Genomic DNA, 15,279 nt, shown 5'->3' on the forward strand with positions numbered 1-15,279 from the left:
GCGCGTTTCATTGAAACAAACTGGAATCATCTTTACATAAGGATGCTTGGTGCCACTTTTGCTTGAAATTGTGTAATGTGAAAAGTTTAATGACGGACGTAATGACAAAAATGTACAGGATAGCTCACTTGATCGGGCGAAAAAGACTACTGCACACGAACTTGGATATTTTCCTGTTTAATACATGTACATCTAGAGAAAAAAATATCCAAAGGTTCGTTTGAATTAAATCATCTTGAAATACCTCTCTTGATACTTAATTACAGGATACGCTTGCAAGCATCATCCATAACGTGGTTTCACAAATGTGTGATACAATTATCATATTGTTTCCGTGTTTAAACACTTCCTTGCAGGAATCATTCCTTTTATTTTCCTCTTCATAACAAATTGATCGATGAATGAGGTTACGACACCTCTTTTGAAATCTCTATCAAGATATCTATACCTAAAGGAGTGACCTTGAAGATATTGAATATAGTGATGCTCGACAAATATATAGGTTAGTAGCATTGAATACACTTAACGAATGCAGATGTTGTGATTTATATACTTTTTAACAGCACCGAATTAAGTTAAGCCCTAGCAGTCACGTATCTTCTTGACTAGAAAGTAACAATATGGAACTCATTTGAATGTGTCAACTTTGCATTGTTGACGTTTTTATGTCCACATATTTATTCATTTATTTATTATACCCCACGCAACAAGTTTGTGTTTTTGACCCGTCAGGCAGTCCGTAAATCCTTTTTTTTAGTCAGCGCAACTCCTCTTAAACCATAGCACAAAATTTCGAAAATTTTAGAAGAAATGAAAGACAATATGTTCATTTAATTCCGTTTCCATTAATTTTCTGGAAATTTAAAGTTGGCCATTTTTGAACTCAAAAAAGTTTTGGCCATTTATTGAATATAATAGTGAACAGTACATCAGTGCAACTCCACTTAAACAGTTGTACAGAATTTCGTGAAGAATGTAAATACCATTTTAAGACTCAATGTGTATATATGCCTAATTTTTTATATTGTTTTCATAATAATTATTTTTATTTTTCAATTTTGGTCATTCTAAAATTAAAAAATATTAGTACTGAAACAATTCGTTGGCACAACTCTTCTTAAATTTTTGAAAGGAATTCCATGATACTTTGTAGGTGTTAAGGTCACAATATTAACACAAATTTAAATTTCTTTACGTTTCCGCAAAAATTCATTTTGCCCTTTTGAACAGAATAGATGTGCATACTTGTATTTGCAGGAAGTTTTGATGTGATGATTTTAATAGAATATGTTGTGTATTGAATGCGTACCCTTCAATTCTTATGCTGTTGATTAAACTTGTTTCAGTTGAAATTTAAATACGATATATTAACATATATATAAGTTCAATTTTAAATGACCCCCCCCCCCCATTTAACAGTAATTAACTGGCCAACTGTTATAGGAAAAAATATTTAAAAATCATTTTATATATAATTTTGTTGCTGTAATTTATAGGTAACATGCACCCCTACGTCGTGACGTTACTGGATGTCCTCTACACTGTCTTCATTACACCTCTAACGGCGGGAAATGTCATCCAATCAGACGAAAACAACGGAAGCAACACTCGTAAGACCGACGGCAGTTTGTCCTCCATGGTAACCATCGCCTGCCTGACGGCGATCACGTTTGTCGTCATTGGTATCTACGCTAAAAGTGAGGACCCTGGAAAATTGACCATAGCAATCACGACCATGACATTTGTGTTGACTGCCATGGCTTTGTTTGCCATCGTTCTGATTGCAGTTCTTGCCTTTCGCAAAAGACACGAATGGTTCATTGCAGCCGACATCAAGGACGATGCAGCAGAAAAATTCAAAGGGAAGTTTCTATGGCTCTTTAGTCTTGGTATAATTATGAAAAACGCCCTTTCATTAGCCATAAACATTGACTGTTTTAACAAAGAAGCTGGGAAAAACATTGTAACGGCCTTCATGGTTGTCCATATTGTTTCTATATTATACTTTTGCATTCAAACCGGTTTCATCAGTTATTTCAAAGACTATAGATTTAGGAGCTCGGTGCGAATTAATTATGGTATTCTTATTGTATTACTGGCCAATTTGACATTGTGGTTCACTAGCATCGTCCTAAATGAAGACTCAGTACCCAATACAAATCTTACCCATGCTTATGGTATCACAGGGGAAATGATATGTTTTTACAACTCTTCAATTTACAACTTACGTCATCAGAGCCTGAAAGTTTTAAACCCGTGTCAAATAGAGTACGCCTTACTTGCCACGAGCTTCATGCTGTCACTATGGCCTTCAGTGAAAAAGGAAATCCATGATACACAGGACTCGGTTAATCTGGTCAACATCGAAGAGAGTTGTGACGAATACACTCCTTTGCTTCGACGACGAAAAAATCGAACAACCGACCCAACAGATATTCGCGCGGATGAGCCAAGGCACCGCAGCCCTATTCCTTTTTTTCTCGCCATTTTATTTGGCCTTATTTTAAATCTTCCAGTGATAATAGCCACCGTTTTAACATTTTTTGGAATCGATTCTGAAGGTTTTGGATATTTTCGAGATGCCTCAATGGCGAGCTATAAATTGGCAATGTTGATTATGGTTTTCATTCTTTTCTTCCATTTGGCCAAATACGGAAAGTCGAACAATATTAAAAGAAAACTTTCGTCAACCGAATATATTTTAGTGTTTGCAAACGCTGGAACGATCGCAGTTTGCACATTCGAATTTATCATGAGTTTAAACAATCACAGATACATTTTGATGTCAGAGAAAATACTTGATATCATTCTGACTTTCTTACAGACCACTCTGATAATGCATTCCACTCGCGTTACCATCAAAGAGACACTGGACAGCGTCATTGCTGCAGAGTACGTCTGTTTATTGTTGTCCATTTGTAACATCGTCCTTTGGGTGGGAGATAGTTTCAACAATATGGAGAATAGTGTCACCTCCTTACAAAACAGCAATAACAGCAAGACCAACAAAGTGATGAAGTATGTCATTTTCCCCATCCTCGTGTTCTATCGATTCCATGCCTCCATCGACTTGTTTGGACTCTTCTCCAGAATGCGAAAGAATTGATTTACAACAAAATATATATATGCATAGTGTTTATTTACCTTTTCGACTTAAGAAACCTTCTTTGTGTTAATACGCCAAAATAAAAAAAAATGTAGTGTTGTATGGTTCAGTTCTATTAATAGTCCGAAGACAAAAAACATATGGTAGTCAGTAGATGATTTTAAAGATATATAATGTTGTGCTGTTTGCATTAAGGCGTCTTTGATAAGTGAAAAAAACGTATGTATGTCATGTTTTGACTTCCACTCAACAAAAGAGGTACAACTACTATTATCAATATTTTAAGTTGCTAATGGACGTCAATTTATTATGTATTTCATTATATCAAGTTCTGTAACAACTGGATTAAGACACTTACACACAGTAAATAAAATATAATATTAATACAACATATTGCTTGATTTGTCAATGCGGCTTTCAGAATGTGTTTCAATTGAATGTATCACCAGATTTGGTAACGTGGTAAGCAATAAGCAATAAAATTAACAATACGTTATTTCAACAATTACACCAATATTTCCCCCTGAAACGGTTTTTTTAATACCTTTAGATATATTTTAACAATGTCGATGTAAGGTAGTTAACAATGTAGTATTCATCGTTGAAATTATAAATGGGCACCAATTAATAATTAGGTACGTTGTATATAAATACTCTGAGACTTACTCTTGCAAGGAATATCAGCATGATCCTTAATTAAAATGATTAAATATCATAATTTTATATTTTTCATGGTCAGAGAAATGGTAATGTTAATAAAAGTGACATATACGTTTCTGTTGTTCTGGAAATCAATATGAAATCAAACGTAAAAACCTAAGTGCAAATCAAAAACGAGATTTTATGCAAATTAAATCAGTATTTACGTCCTCTTCAAATCAATTGAAAGTTTACCTGTATACATGTACATGTGTTATGTATTTTATGGCAGCGTTTTAATATAAAATTTTCCTTACATTTTATTATTCATTCAGAGGTGTACCCTAAGCAAATGGTTTGAATAATACCGCCAGAAATGGTCACGTGATACTATTTTGTAATAATTTGTTTGTAACACTAGTTGTGATACTAATTTGTAAATGAAGATTCAGGACTGCAAGAAAACTACAGTTATTTATCGAATCCGATGAAAAATTACAAGAAAATGTCAAACAGCATCCGAATAATTATAAAAGCGTTTGAAAGCTTAACATACTTTAATTAAAGTGATATTTCTTCTGCTTATACGCAGTCGTATAAAAAAGTCACACACACCAAGTTAAAATATCTAGAAAATATATCAATAAATGAAGCGTTAGAATTTTTTTATTTCAAATGGTTTATCCAAAACAGGTTAAAAAATTATGTTGAAGTATGTTTCGTATATCTGCACTTAAAGTTCATTAGAATATTACATTTTTACCAAGATACAACTTCACCAATAATAAGGAAATAAATAATAATTATTTTTCTAAAATAGATATCCTGAAATAAAATAATGATAGCTTAAATCATGTACGGTTGTATCCTTAATCATCATTAATATAAAGTGATTTCAAATTATTACTCTGAGAGCAAAATAAAACTGTAATTAATTAAATGCCTGAATATTTTGATTTAGAAATACTTCCTGCTAATACGGAACAATTCTTTTAACACTCTAATTTAAAGGTCGCTAAACATTGTTCATGAGTTTAGCACAGCACACGCTTTCAATGATAATAAAAATGGCGGTTCACGATCAAATCATTGTACACACAATCGAATGAGCAATATTTGTTTCGTCGACTTAACCTGAGGGGATTGATTACAAGTATTAACAGTGGGCGGAGGCTTCACAAACGTGAGTAGTAGTAAACGTTTTCACGGTTTTTCATATGACTTTTAATTCAGGCAGTTAAAGGACAAATAAGCCACTCTCTGGTTGTCTTGTGATAAAGAAATCTACGTAAATTGAATGTAAACATAACATTTCGAGCATAAAAAACATCAAATTACTGTACATGTGTTCAAACTAAGGTCAAATAAGCCGTCAAGTGTTCAAGGGGATTTTTTTAACGTAAACTTGCAGCAGATTTGTCCAATTATTTTCAAAACTTATAAACTAGTTACTAAAATTGAATTAGAAGTTACTTTTTATCTAAAAAAAAAATTATCGCCTTGAAATTGCCTTACATTTCTTTATATTTTTCTTTTGCAGAGCGTTATAGAATTCTGAATACATGTCATACAACACATTAAGACAATGTTTGATTTTAACGCAGTCCAAGTTTCTTCAAAATGTTTAGTAAACGTGATAATATTTATTACCTAAAATAGTCTATTTACTTCTCTAAAACGGAAGTGTATAATAAAGAATCGTTATTATAACACTAACTTGATTCGCAGGGTTTAACCACGTCTTGTTGCCAGGAGCGGATATTTGATATAATTACAAAACGCTTTGTGTCTCGTTAAATCTGGTTCTCCTCTCTCATCTCGACATGTTTAGGATGTATGGATAAAATTACTGTTAAAGAAGATTTTTAATATATCATATTTATACATGTATGATTATTATTACAGAAAATGGACGTCGTTAAACGATTTGGTAAGGCTGTATACAGGTCAACGATCAAAATACCCCTGACCGCCGGATATCCGATAAGGAACGGAAGTCCAGACGAGGCTAATGGAAGTTTGGCATCTGTCGTCACTATCGTTTTTGTCACTGCTATGACATTTGCTACCATTGGCATATTTGGCTCCAAACAAAATCATGAGCCGTTAGCCAATAAACATATTTGGATTATGATGGTTTCGATGGTATTTGCAGCTCTTGCTTCAGTGGTATTTATATCTGTTTTGGCGTACAAAAATAGAACCACTTGGTTCAAACCGTCGGAGTTGAAACGAATAGCAATTTACACAAACATTAAAGTAGCATTCCTATGGCTCTTTGGATTTGCTTGCATTTTGTACGAATCTTTCAACGCTTCCATGGATTTGAGCTGTTGGGCGAACACAGAGACAGATGATATAAAACGCCAGACAATGTCGGAACTTTTCAGCCATTTTCTGCAAATACTGTGCGTTTGCTTTCAGTTAAGTTTCATTACGTACTTTCGTTACTACAAGTTTGAACCTTCTTTGTGCATCAACTATGGTATTTTAATTATTCTTCTTGCAAATCTAAGTCAGTGGTTTGAATCTCTAGTTAAAGAAATTAACACAAATCCTCCAGAAAACATAACTATCTCAATGGGAAACAGCTGTTTCGTCACATCAGCCCTCTACAATCTCACTGAACAACTGGAGCCTTACGTAGGTCCAGCCCGAGTCGAATTTTTCCTTTTGTCCACTGGGTTTATTATAAGCATGTGGCCTTCAATACAAGAGGACGAGGTCACTGAAACGGTACGAATTGATTTGGGAGAGACTTACGACGAACACAGTGTGCTATTACCAAACTCTTCATCTAGATCTGCGCCTGCGCGCACGTACAATACAACAAATACAGCAGAATCGCATCCACATATCTCGGGTTATCAGATCCACCCCGTGTCCCATTTCTGCTCCATCATAGTCGGCATGGTGCTGAACGTGACCCTAGTTATTGGAAACATTGTCTTCGTGTTTATGTCTAGTCATCAGGCAGGTGGCACTGGTTTACGTGATACGTGGTTTTTAGTCTCGCTTGCATTTAAATTGTGTATGGTGATAATGATATACATGATTTACTATTACATTACATGGTCTGACCTACCGTTTAATATTCAATCGAAAAAACTTTCATCAGGTCAATATCTTCTGGTGTTTGCAACATCGGGAACGGTTGCTTTGTGTACCATTGGAATCATTGTTGGAATTCAAGTTACTCCTGAAATGTATGGTTACATTTTTATCACCGAGAACTGCGTTGACATAATTGGGACGTATCTTCAATCAGTTTTAATCATCCATGCCGAAAAATTGGTCGTTAATGTCAGTGGAGGAACATTTTTCGCTGTTGAAAGACTATGCCTGCTTCTCTCAGTATGCAATTGGTCACTTTGGTTCAACCAGAGCTTTATAGACGTCCATTATGTCGCTAAATTCGGGTCTCATCATAACGAGATCATCGAAGAAGGGACTTTACTGAACATTGTGAAAATACTGTCACCTGTTTTGATTTTTTATCGTTTTCATGTTTTCCTAGAATGGTACAACTTGCACCGAAAATTCAGTGAATAATTCTTTGATTGCATAATCATTGCATTGATTTTAATATTAATTGTTTGTAAAGGTGACTTGGTGGTCAACAATTTATTCATCAGAATTGACTTAAACTTTGTAATATGATAAAATTATATATTTGGCCAATATTAACTATAACAATAAAAATTTAAATATTTAATCTAGCTTTTAAAAGATTTGAGCAATTTCCTTCTCTCTTTATACAGAGATCTTCACCTAAAGGAGGTAAACACAGTCTAACAATGGTCACGACCATCAAATTTTAACCCTCTTTAAATTTAATTTCTATTGCAGGTAAGGTGAAGTTTGTTGTAACAGTTCTATATCCTTACTAGAGAATTGAAATGTTGTATAGGATCAAATTTTCAGGGTTTCTAGATCACTGCTTATCCTTGAGGTTACATCTATTACCTCAAAAGAACATTTGGACCTTCTTCGAAATAACTCTGCAGTGTTGTGTGCGGGTTTATATTTCGGATTACTTGTTATTCTATTGTAAATGATATGTATAATACGTGTACATGCACCTTTTATTGATTTCATTAACACAAATTTTATTTGCCGGCTTCTATGTATTTTTTTTCTCTAGCTGATATCATTTGAATTGGTCAACTGCTAACAGAGATAATTAAGACTTTGATTTTGAACGATTGTTGTCGAACAAGACCAGGAAATCAGTTTGGTGTGAAGGAAAAATAAATATATATACGTAATGGCATATTCAGATTTTCTGGAAATACAAAAATAGCAATACCCATGTGATCATGTATTGATAATTCTTGTTTGTTTGTTTGGGTTTTTTTTTCATTTGGTAGACTTGTAATGAGATAGTCAAGGATAAATCTTTTATTCCTTTAAATTAAAAAAATGTACATGTACCTAGGACTTCTAGTCAAATTGTATTAAAAAATCATGGTAAATGCAATTGGGTATACAGATTTATCGTGATAATATCTAGGTCAAGTTCGATTTTGGGTACGATCAAGCAATTTTTAAAATGACTAAGTAAAATTCCACTCATTTGCAGTTTCCGTTCATTTTCTTCGCAGAGGTTGCACGTATTGAAATGAAATTTGGTATCATGTATTATAATAATATCTAGGTCAAGTTCGATTTTGGTACGTTCGAGCAATTTTCGACAGAGTTATGCCCCTTCCAATTATTTGCAGTTTCCGTTCATTTTTTCCTGGATGTTTCCAAGGGAGGGGCATAAGTGTTTCATGGTAAAACTAGTAAGCAACTTGTCTAGTTCAGAAGACATTGTTGCTTAGGTGAGCAGCATGGCAAATGGTCTTCTTGTTATATTTAAAGTTAATTTCATAGCTACTATTTATTTTAAAATTAGAATCTAATTAGTAATAAATATATAAAATCCTTAACTGCTGAACTGTATTTTTCATTCCAGTAAATAATGTCTTAATTGTAATAATATTGTGTTTAAATGCTTACTATAATTCTGGGGATAGGGTTTACTGTTCCTACTAAACTTAATACAGTTTGTCATTTTGGTACAGTATAAACTTCGCTTCATAATTTTATTAAATCAAAAATGGGAACAGCACCTTCAAAATGCATTTTTCTACGTGTAAATTTAAGAAAAATATTGGGAACCAGCTTCCCCCTCCCCTTCTCTTGATGCTACGTGCCTGTCATTTAAGTCATTCTACATTCTGTGTTATAAGTGTTTACATTTTTCACGGGGTAATAACATTTATGATTAAACCAAAACACATCAAACCTTCTGTCTGTAACTGGTATAAAGAGAAACTTTAAATATGTTTGGTTCTAAATCATTGAGTTACTAATGTGTTTGTAGTTACAAAGTCATTCAAAACAAAGAGGAAAAAAAACTATCATTCAAAAAATTCTTCCTGTTTGATTTTATGTGAATCCCAACACTTGTACTAAACATAGCGCTGAATTTATTTCCGCCATTTTTAATTGGTTTAATAGTTCCGAGGCAACCATCCGATATCTGAAATTATCACAAATAAGGAAATACTTGAGAGGATTTGGACATGAAGATTATCTCCGAGTCAGAGATTAGAAATGAGGTAGGAAAATATATGAATATAAACAATACGCTGTCATTTGAATATACCTATATATTTTGTGTAGGTTTGTCTTGCAATATAACATGCGTATTCTGAAAAAATGCAATTAAATCATTTCCTTTTGAAAGGTTGGAATCTTTTCTGTCCGTTTAAAAACTAATTTAAAAAAAGCTTGTCTGTCTAAACAAGATTAATGGGCGAATCGAAGCTAGTTTATGAGTTTTCTTTCTAGTGTAACATCGGCTGATGTTAAAAAAGATGATAATATCATGTATTTGATAATGTTTTCATACATTTCATGAGCATTGTAATGGTTGCCGCAGTTCCAATTTCCTTATGGTAGATTTTAATTACAGATCGCTTAGTCACATTTCAAACCTTGCAAAGTCTGTTGGAAATGCAGTCATTGTGGACCCGCTTACCGCCGGAAGTGCACGTGACCCGCATGACCCAAGAGGTCACGGTTCCGACGGCAAAATAGCTGCTACCGTAACAACTACATGTCTGACTTCAATTGGCTTCGTTCTCGTCGCCATTTTTCAGTCTGAGCGTTTAAACAGTGAAGATGCCTACATCACTTGCTTGATAATCATTTTGGGAATAGCGGTCATTGCTATATTTTCTATGCTATGGATTTCCGTTGTTGCTCACCTGAACACTGAAAGATGGCTTCGAAATGATGCATCGGAGCACAAAGACGGTCTCAAAATTTCAATTACGTTCTTGTGGGTGTTTGGAATGGCATCCGTAGTTCAGGAGGCGTTGGAACTGACAGTCAACGTAAGCTGCCTCGATTTTCAACACGAACTGAACACAACTGGTTACAAATACCGATGGTATATGATAGGTACGAACACGAGCATAATACTCTTTTACTGTGTCCAATTAAGCTTCGTGAGTTTTTTCATTCGATACCGCCTTGGGAATTATATCTCCATAAACTACGGGCTCCTGTTTGTGCTGACGACAAACGCCGTGCTGTGGTTTATATCGGAGAAAGAGGAAGTGGACGGGTACTACGACGACGAACCCGGTCAAGCGGCAAACCGGACTCAAGACCCGTGCTATTGGAATTCCAACATAACCATGCTGGTCTCCTCCAGCCTGAATCCCTACCTATCGCCTGCAAGTATAGAGTTTTTTCTGCTGTCTTCGGGTCTGATCCTTGCAATGATACCAAAACATACTGAGGGTAATGCGCTGGAGGAAGACACGTGGTCATCTGAGGAAATGGTTCCACTTATACAGCACTCTGAAACTCAACCATTGCTAAGGCGCCCGCATCACCCCGTGACCCATTTCTCCTTCATCATATTGGTCATTGTCTTCAACTTAACACTACTCACGGGAAACATTGTGTTCGTGTTCGTGCTTCCGCGGGACAGCTCCATGTTTTGTACCTGGATAGTAATCGACGCTTTCTACAAACTTGTAATGGTAATTGTTATAATGCTCATCTACTATCACATTTATTTGTATGGCAAACCGAAGCCTGGAAACCATCAACTCAAACCCGGCCAGTATATCCTATTGATTGCTACCACGGGAACTGTAGCTGTGTGTGTATTTGGAATGATTGGCGGGATACAAGTTCTTGACCCGCTTAAAGGATTCTTGTATACCACAGACAACACATTTGACATCATAATCGCTTTCCTTCAAACCATTTTGTTAATACACATAGAGAGGGTAAACTGGAATCGCACGGAAGAAGCTTGCATACCTACGGACCTCCTGTGCATTTTCCTGGCCATTTGCAACATGTCATACTGGATTGTGGACAGCTTCATTGATGTACGGTATGCCGAGTCGTACCACATCACGGGGCCAGTGTTTGACAAAGAGAACTGGGAGGATGTTCAAGATGATTTGGCGCCTATGCTGATATTCTACCGGTTCCATGCCTTTCTAGACTGGTACATTATTTATTGCAAATTGAGAAGGGTGTAATCGCATTTGCAAAATGATGGAATGAACAAAATCATCTTAAGATATCCTATCCATAATCGCCCCAGATTCAATGAATTTGGATGCACAACAGATATGTATGGGCTTAATACTCAGTGTATCGGTACTTGGACATACTTTTCATAATTAAATATCAATATGTAAGAGCAGAATGTGTCCTAATTAATGACCACTTCCTTTTCCTTAAGAGTTGTTCCCTTTAGCTTTTAATCTATAAAAATTACTTCTAAAAACCTATACGGTACAAAATTCATTTTTAATAGTTTTTGTATTCCTAATGATTAAAATACACCTTTCCACCAAAGCATTTTTGATATTCTTTAAATTAGTATTTACGTTTTTTATTTTGAAAAATGTGCTTGTCCCCATAGACCTTAATGCAATCTTCATTAATTACAGTCATATAATTAGTGCTTAGGTAATAATATTTTTTGAAAATTTTTCGCAGTAATCTTTTTCTACTCTAAATGCTTTTAATGGATAACAGAGTATTTAATACATGATGGATGTTCAGATTAGAAAAATTAGGTTGTAATATGGATCGGATACATGTACCTTAAATGACAACAAAGTCTTACATCAGTATAGTTCTAAGAACAAATGGTTTACTGCTAGATTAAGATTGTATTTTCAAGTTTATAAAAGCAGTACTGAAGTATCTACTATTTTTTGAGTAAAGATGTAAAATCATTTTCCAAAAAAGTTTGTATCCATATTCTTTATCAAAATACTCAATTACTCAAGTATAAATACAACGGTATACTTATTATTTTAAAGTCTTTATAAGTATAAAGTGCATTTGCCCCCTTTTTTTATGAGAATCGTGATACATGTTCATATAACTATGGTAGAATAGGTAAGGAAATTATAATAGCTAAATAAAGAATCATTTCCTTCCTGTATAAGATGTGCAAAATTATGCTGATAGTTAACAACACTGTATGTGCAAATTTCATTTCAACTAAGAAATATATTTACAAGAAATCGGTTTATGATTATGTTTATGAATAATAAAAGGAAGTACATATGATTTCTTAAATTAATTGAGTTGACTGAAACAGCAGTAAAATACTGGCAGATTTTGTTTTTCAGCTCTGCAATACATCAATATTGAAAACATATAACGATATCGTTTAAATTGTTTCACTAGTTTTCCAAAAAACATGTCATAAAATAATCCCCTACAATGCTATGTTAAAAAATAACCATTACATTAAATCTGCTTCACAATAATTACCGCACTTAAAAAAATTCCGCTACTATTACTATACGCGTGTACTGTAACCCCCCCCCCCACACACACACCCCCAAAACAGGCATTTTTCATCAAAATAATAAATGAATTCATTAAACTTTAGTTTATAACTACACCCGGCATTATTAAGCTCTGAATGTCAATAAGTCAAAATGACCTTAACCTCATCATCGCTGTTCATACGCTTTGAGTTTCAGGGGTTTTTTTAAACGGATACGGATTTACAACGCGACAGGTAATCCGTGTTCCTGGTATATTGCAATTAACACTTAACTATCTTTAAAAACGTCAATATTTGCATACAGGTGCGTCAATATTTTTTTAAGACTTAAATTTTGTAATTTACAATAACAACCAACAAAAACCACTCTGCTCGACTACTATTTGATCTTCGAGGATCGATTTACATGTACTAGCAAATTAATTATTCTCAATTACTTGAATTACTGAGCTAAAGTGGTAGCTAGAACGTCACTTCCTTCAATTTGATAACAGTCTCTTATGCATGGAACTCTATTTGTATAAAGGACATGATTTTCGTTTTTCCACACAATTAAGATTCTTCTTGAAATTGCACAGCAATCAAGAGCATTAGCAATTAACCAACCTCTGTGCAGGCAATTTCACAACGATAGCTTCCTGCTTCTATCGACATGTCTCCAAGAACGTGATATCGAACATACCTCTGTAAGGCTGCGTTTGATTCCACCGCCTGCTCTGTGCTCAGAGTTGTCGCCATATTCGTTTTCTTGACGCCGTTCAATTTTACTGAGTTTTAAAAATTTCCACATGCATCTCTCCCCCCTCCTTTTCCAATAAAAAAATTGGTCTATGAATGTTAATGGTTGACGCTATATGACTGTTTAAATAAAAGTAAAATAAAATAGAAAAATCGTTAAAAAAATCTTTAAAAATCGATACATATTGTTTGTTTGTTTATCGTATTCAGTTGATATTTGATCAAAAGATTTAGCCTTGTTTTGCCTTTGTTGAACAATTTGTTTTATTAGTCCTCTACCGGTTTCACCGGAAGGGACTATAGCTTTCCTCTGCGTCTGTCCGTCCGTCCCACTTTTGTTTTCCACAATTTTTTTCTTTATGCGTTTGAGGAATGATATGAAACTTGCTGAGCAGCTTCAAAATATCAAACAACAGATCAAGTTTATATTTTTGTAGCGTCTGGTTTAATTTCTATATCAACTATGTAGTTTGAATTTCTTCTGTTCTTTTATCTCCGATTAAAGCATAACATTTCGTTTATAATGTTTTGAAATAGATGTATGCTTCGAAGCTTTCATAGAATATCACAAACCGGTAGGGGACGTGTATTGCTTATGCAATACTCTCAGAATGCTTGTTCTTTCATGTTAAATGCTGAAATCTGATCGACTTATACGCAGATAATAATCTGTTCTATTACCCTCAGTGTTAGCAGCACACTTGGCAACGGGTATCACAACGAATTGTTACATGCGCGTAAATATGCGCGTATGGTTCGCTGTAGAATACACGTCAGCGATAAAGTTTTCTTTAGAATTAAGACATTTAGTATGATATAATAAATAGTGCCTGTTTGGTAGAGCAACCGTTGAAATTGGCACCTCTCTGAAAACTATTGTCAACCAACACGAAGCGGAGGTTGACAATGGTTTTCTCGGGGTGCCAATTTCAACTGTTATCCTCCCAAACAGCCACTATTTTTTAATGTAAAATGCGCGTCGATATAAGAAAGCGGAAAAGCATGCATTTGAAGACTAAATTAGCCCAGCTTAACAACAAACCCTAAGAGCGATCGCAAAATAATTTCATTTTTGAATTGAGGCTGACGTGACTGCCCAAGAGTTATACAAGGTGGCGGCGACGAGTACTTTGTGGTAGAAGGTATACTTCATTTTAAAAAATATTTATAATTTGAAAAAAATATATATTAAAAAGCGCCAGGTGTCTGTAACTTTGCAACAATCATTTCGATTTCATTATTCATTCAAACAATGACTTTTCAAAACTAAGACAATTCCATCCTACAACAAATTAAAGCTGCTTGGTCCGATTTTTTTGTAATTACAGGATCAAAATTTTTTTCATACAAATCATTTATCTTAGAAAGTTATGGACTTTCTCCTATTTACACCAGCAGAATCAGTCTCCTTTCAAAGTTAGAAATATTCAAAGTAAATAAAAATAATTTCTCTTTGGGCAAACGAAAAAACAAACCAAAATGCATCACGGGAATGTTTAGAAAAGGAAACCGCTTGGTTTCGTCCCCCGAATGATTGGGGTTATTCAACCCGCATGCTATGCATCGATTGTAAAGAAAGCAGACTTTAGAAATATTAGCGAACAAAACGTACACATGTTTATTTGTAATTTGTCTGATCATTTCGACCTTTATTTAAAGCGGTGTCAAATTCGTAATACAACCATACCCGTCTCGTCGTCAGGGGTGAAATTTAACATGAGGCGAAATAATGCGGTACCTTTTAATAACGTTTGTTTTGTTAGCAAATTTTGTACGTATCTTTCTTCATTGAAATTTGGCATAATTGACAGGTAAAACTACTGCAATGTCTATTATTATACGTATACTAAGCATAGCCATCGTTTAAAAGCGTGCATAAAATTTGATATAAAATCGGACCAAGCAGCTTTAAACTGATAGACCAAAGCTGTTACAAATATCTCGTGCACCTTTACATAGGTTG

General features: G+C 34.5%; 3 protein-coding genes across 3 annotated transcripts; all 3 read left to right on the plus strand.

Moving 5' to 3' along the window:
- Positions 1-342: 342 nt before the first annotated feature.
- On the plus strand, positions 343-3,864 carry LOC128189144 (uncharacterized). Its single transcript, XM_052860629.1, has 2 exons — positions 343-502; positions 1,497-3,864. The coding sequence occupies exons 1-2, from the start codon at positions 484-486 to the stop codon at positions 3,104-3,106; spliced, it is 1,629 nt and encodes a 542-aa protein (XP_052716589.1). The 5' UTR covers positions 343-483; the 3' UTR covers positions 3,107-3,864.
- Positions 3,865-4,719: 855 nt separating this feature from the next.
- LOC128190013 (uncharacterized) lies at positions 4,720-8,117 on the plus strand. Its single transcript, XM_052861868.1, has 2 exons — positions 4,720-4,928; positions 5,651-8,117. The coding sequence occupies exon 2, from the start codon at positions 5,654-5,656 to the stop codon at positions 7,295-7,297; it is 1,644 nt and encodes a 547-aa protein (XP_052717828.1). The 5' UTR covers positions 4,720-4,928; positions 5,651-5,653; the 3' UTR covers positions 7,298-8,117.
- Positions 8,118-9,069: 952 nt separating this feature from the next.
- On the plus strand, positions 9,070-12,543 carry LOC128190014 (uncharacterized). Its single transcript, XM_052861869.1, has 2 exons — positions 9,070-9,354; positions 9,711-12,543. Exons 1-2 carry the CDS (start codon positions 9,350-9,352, stop codon positions 11,302-11,304), a joined length of 1,599 nt encoding a protein of 532 aa, XP_052717829.1. The 5' UTR covers positions 9,070-9,349; the 3' UTR covers positions 11,305-12,543.
- Positions 12,544-15,279: the final 2,736 nt, after the last annotated feature.

The sequence above is a fragment of the Crassostrea angulata genome, chromosome 6 (genome assembly GCF_025612915.1).
Source record: "Crassostrea angulata isolate pt1a10 chromosome 6, ASM2561291v2, whole genome shotgun sequence".
Lineage (NCBI taxonomy): Eukaryota > Metazoa > Mollusca > Bivalvia > Ostreida > Ostreidae > Magallana > Magallana angulata.

Coding starts and splice junctions, on each gene's coding strand:
- LOC128190013 (XM_052861868.1), top strand. CDS start 5,654: ATGGACGTCGTTAAACGATTTGGTAAGGCTGTATACAGGTCAACGATC.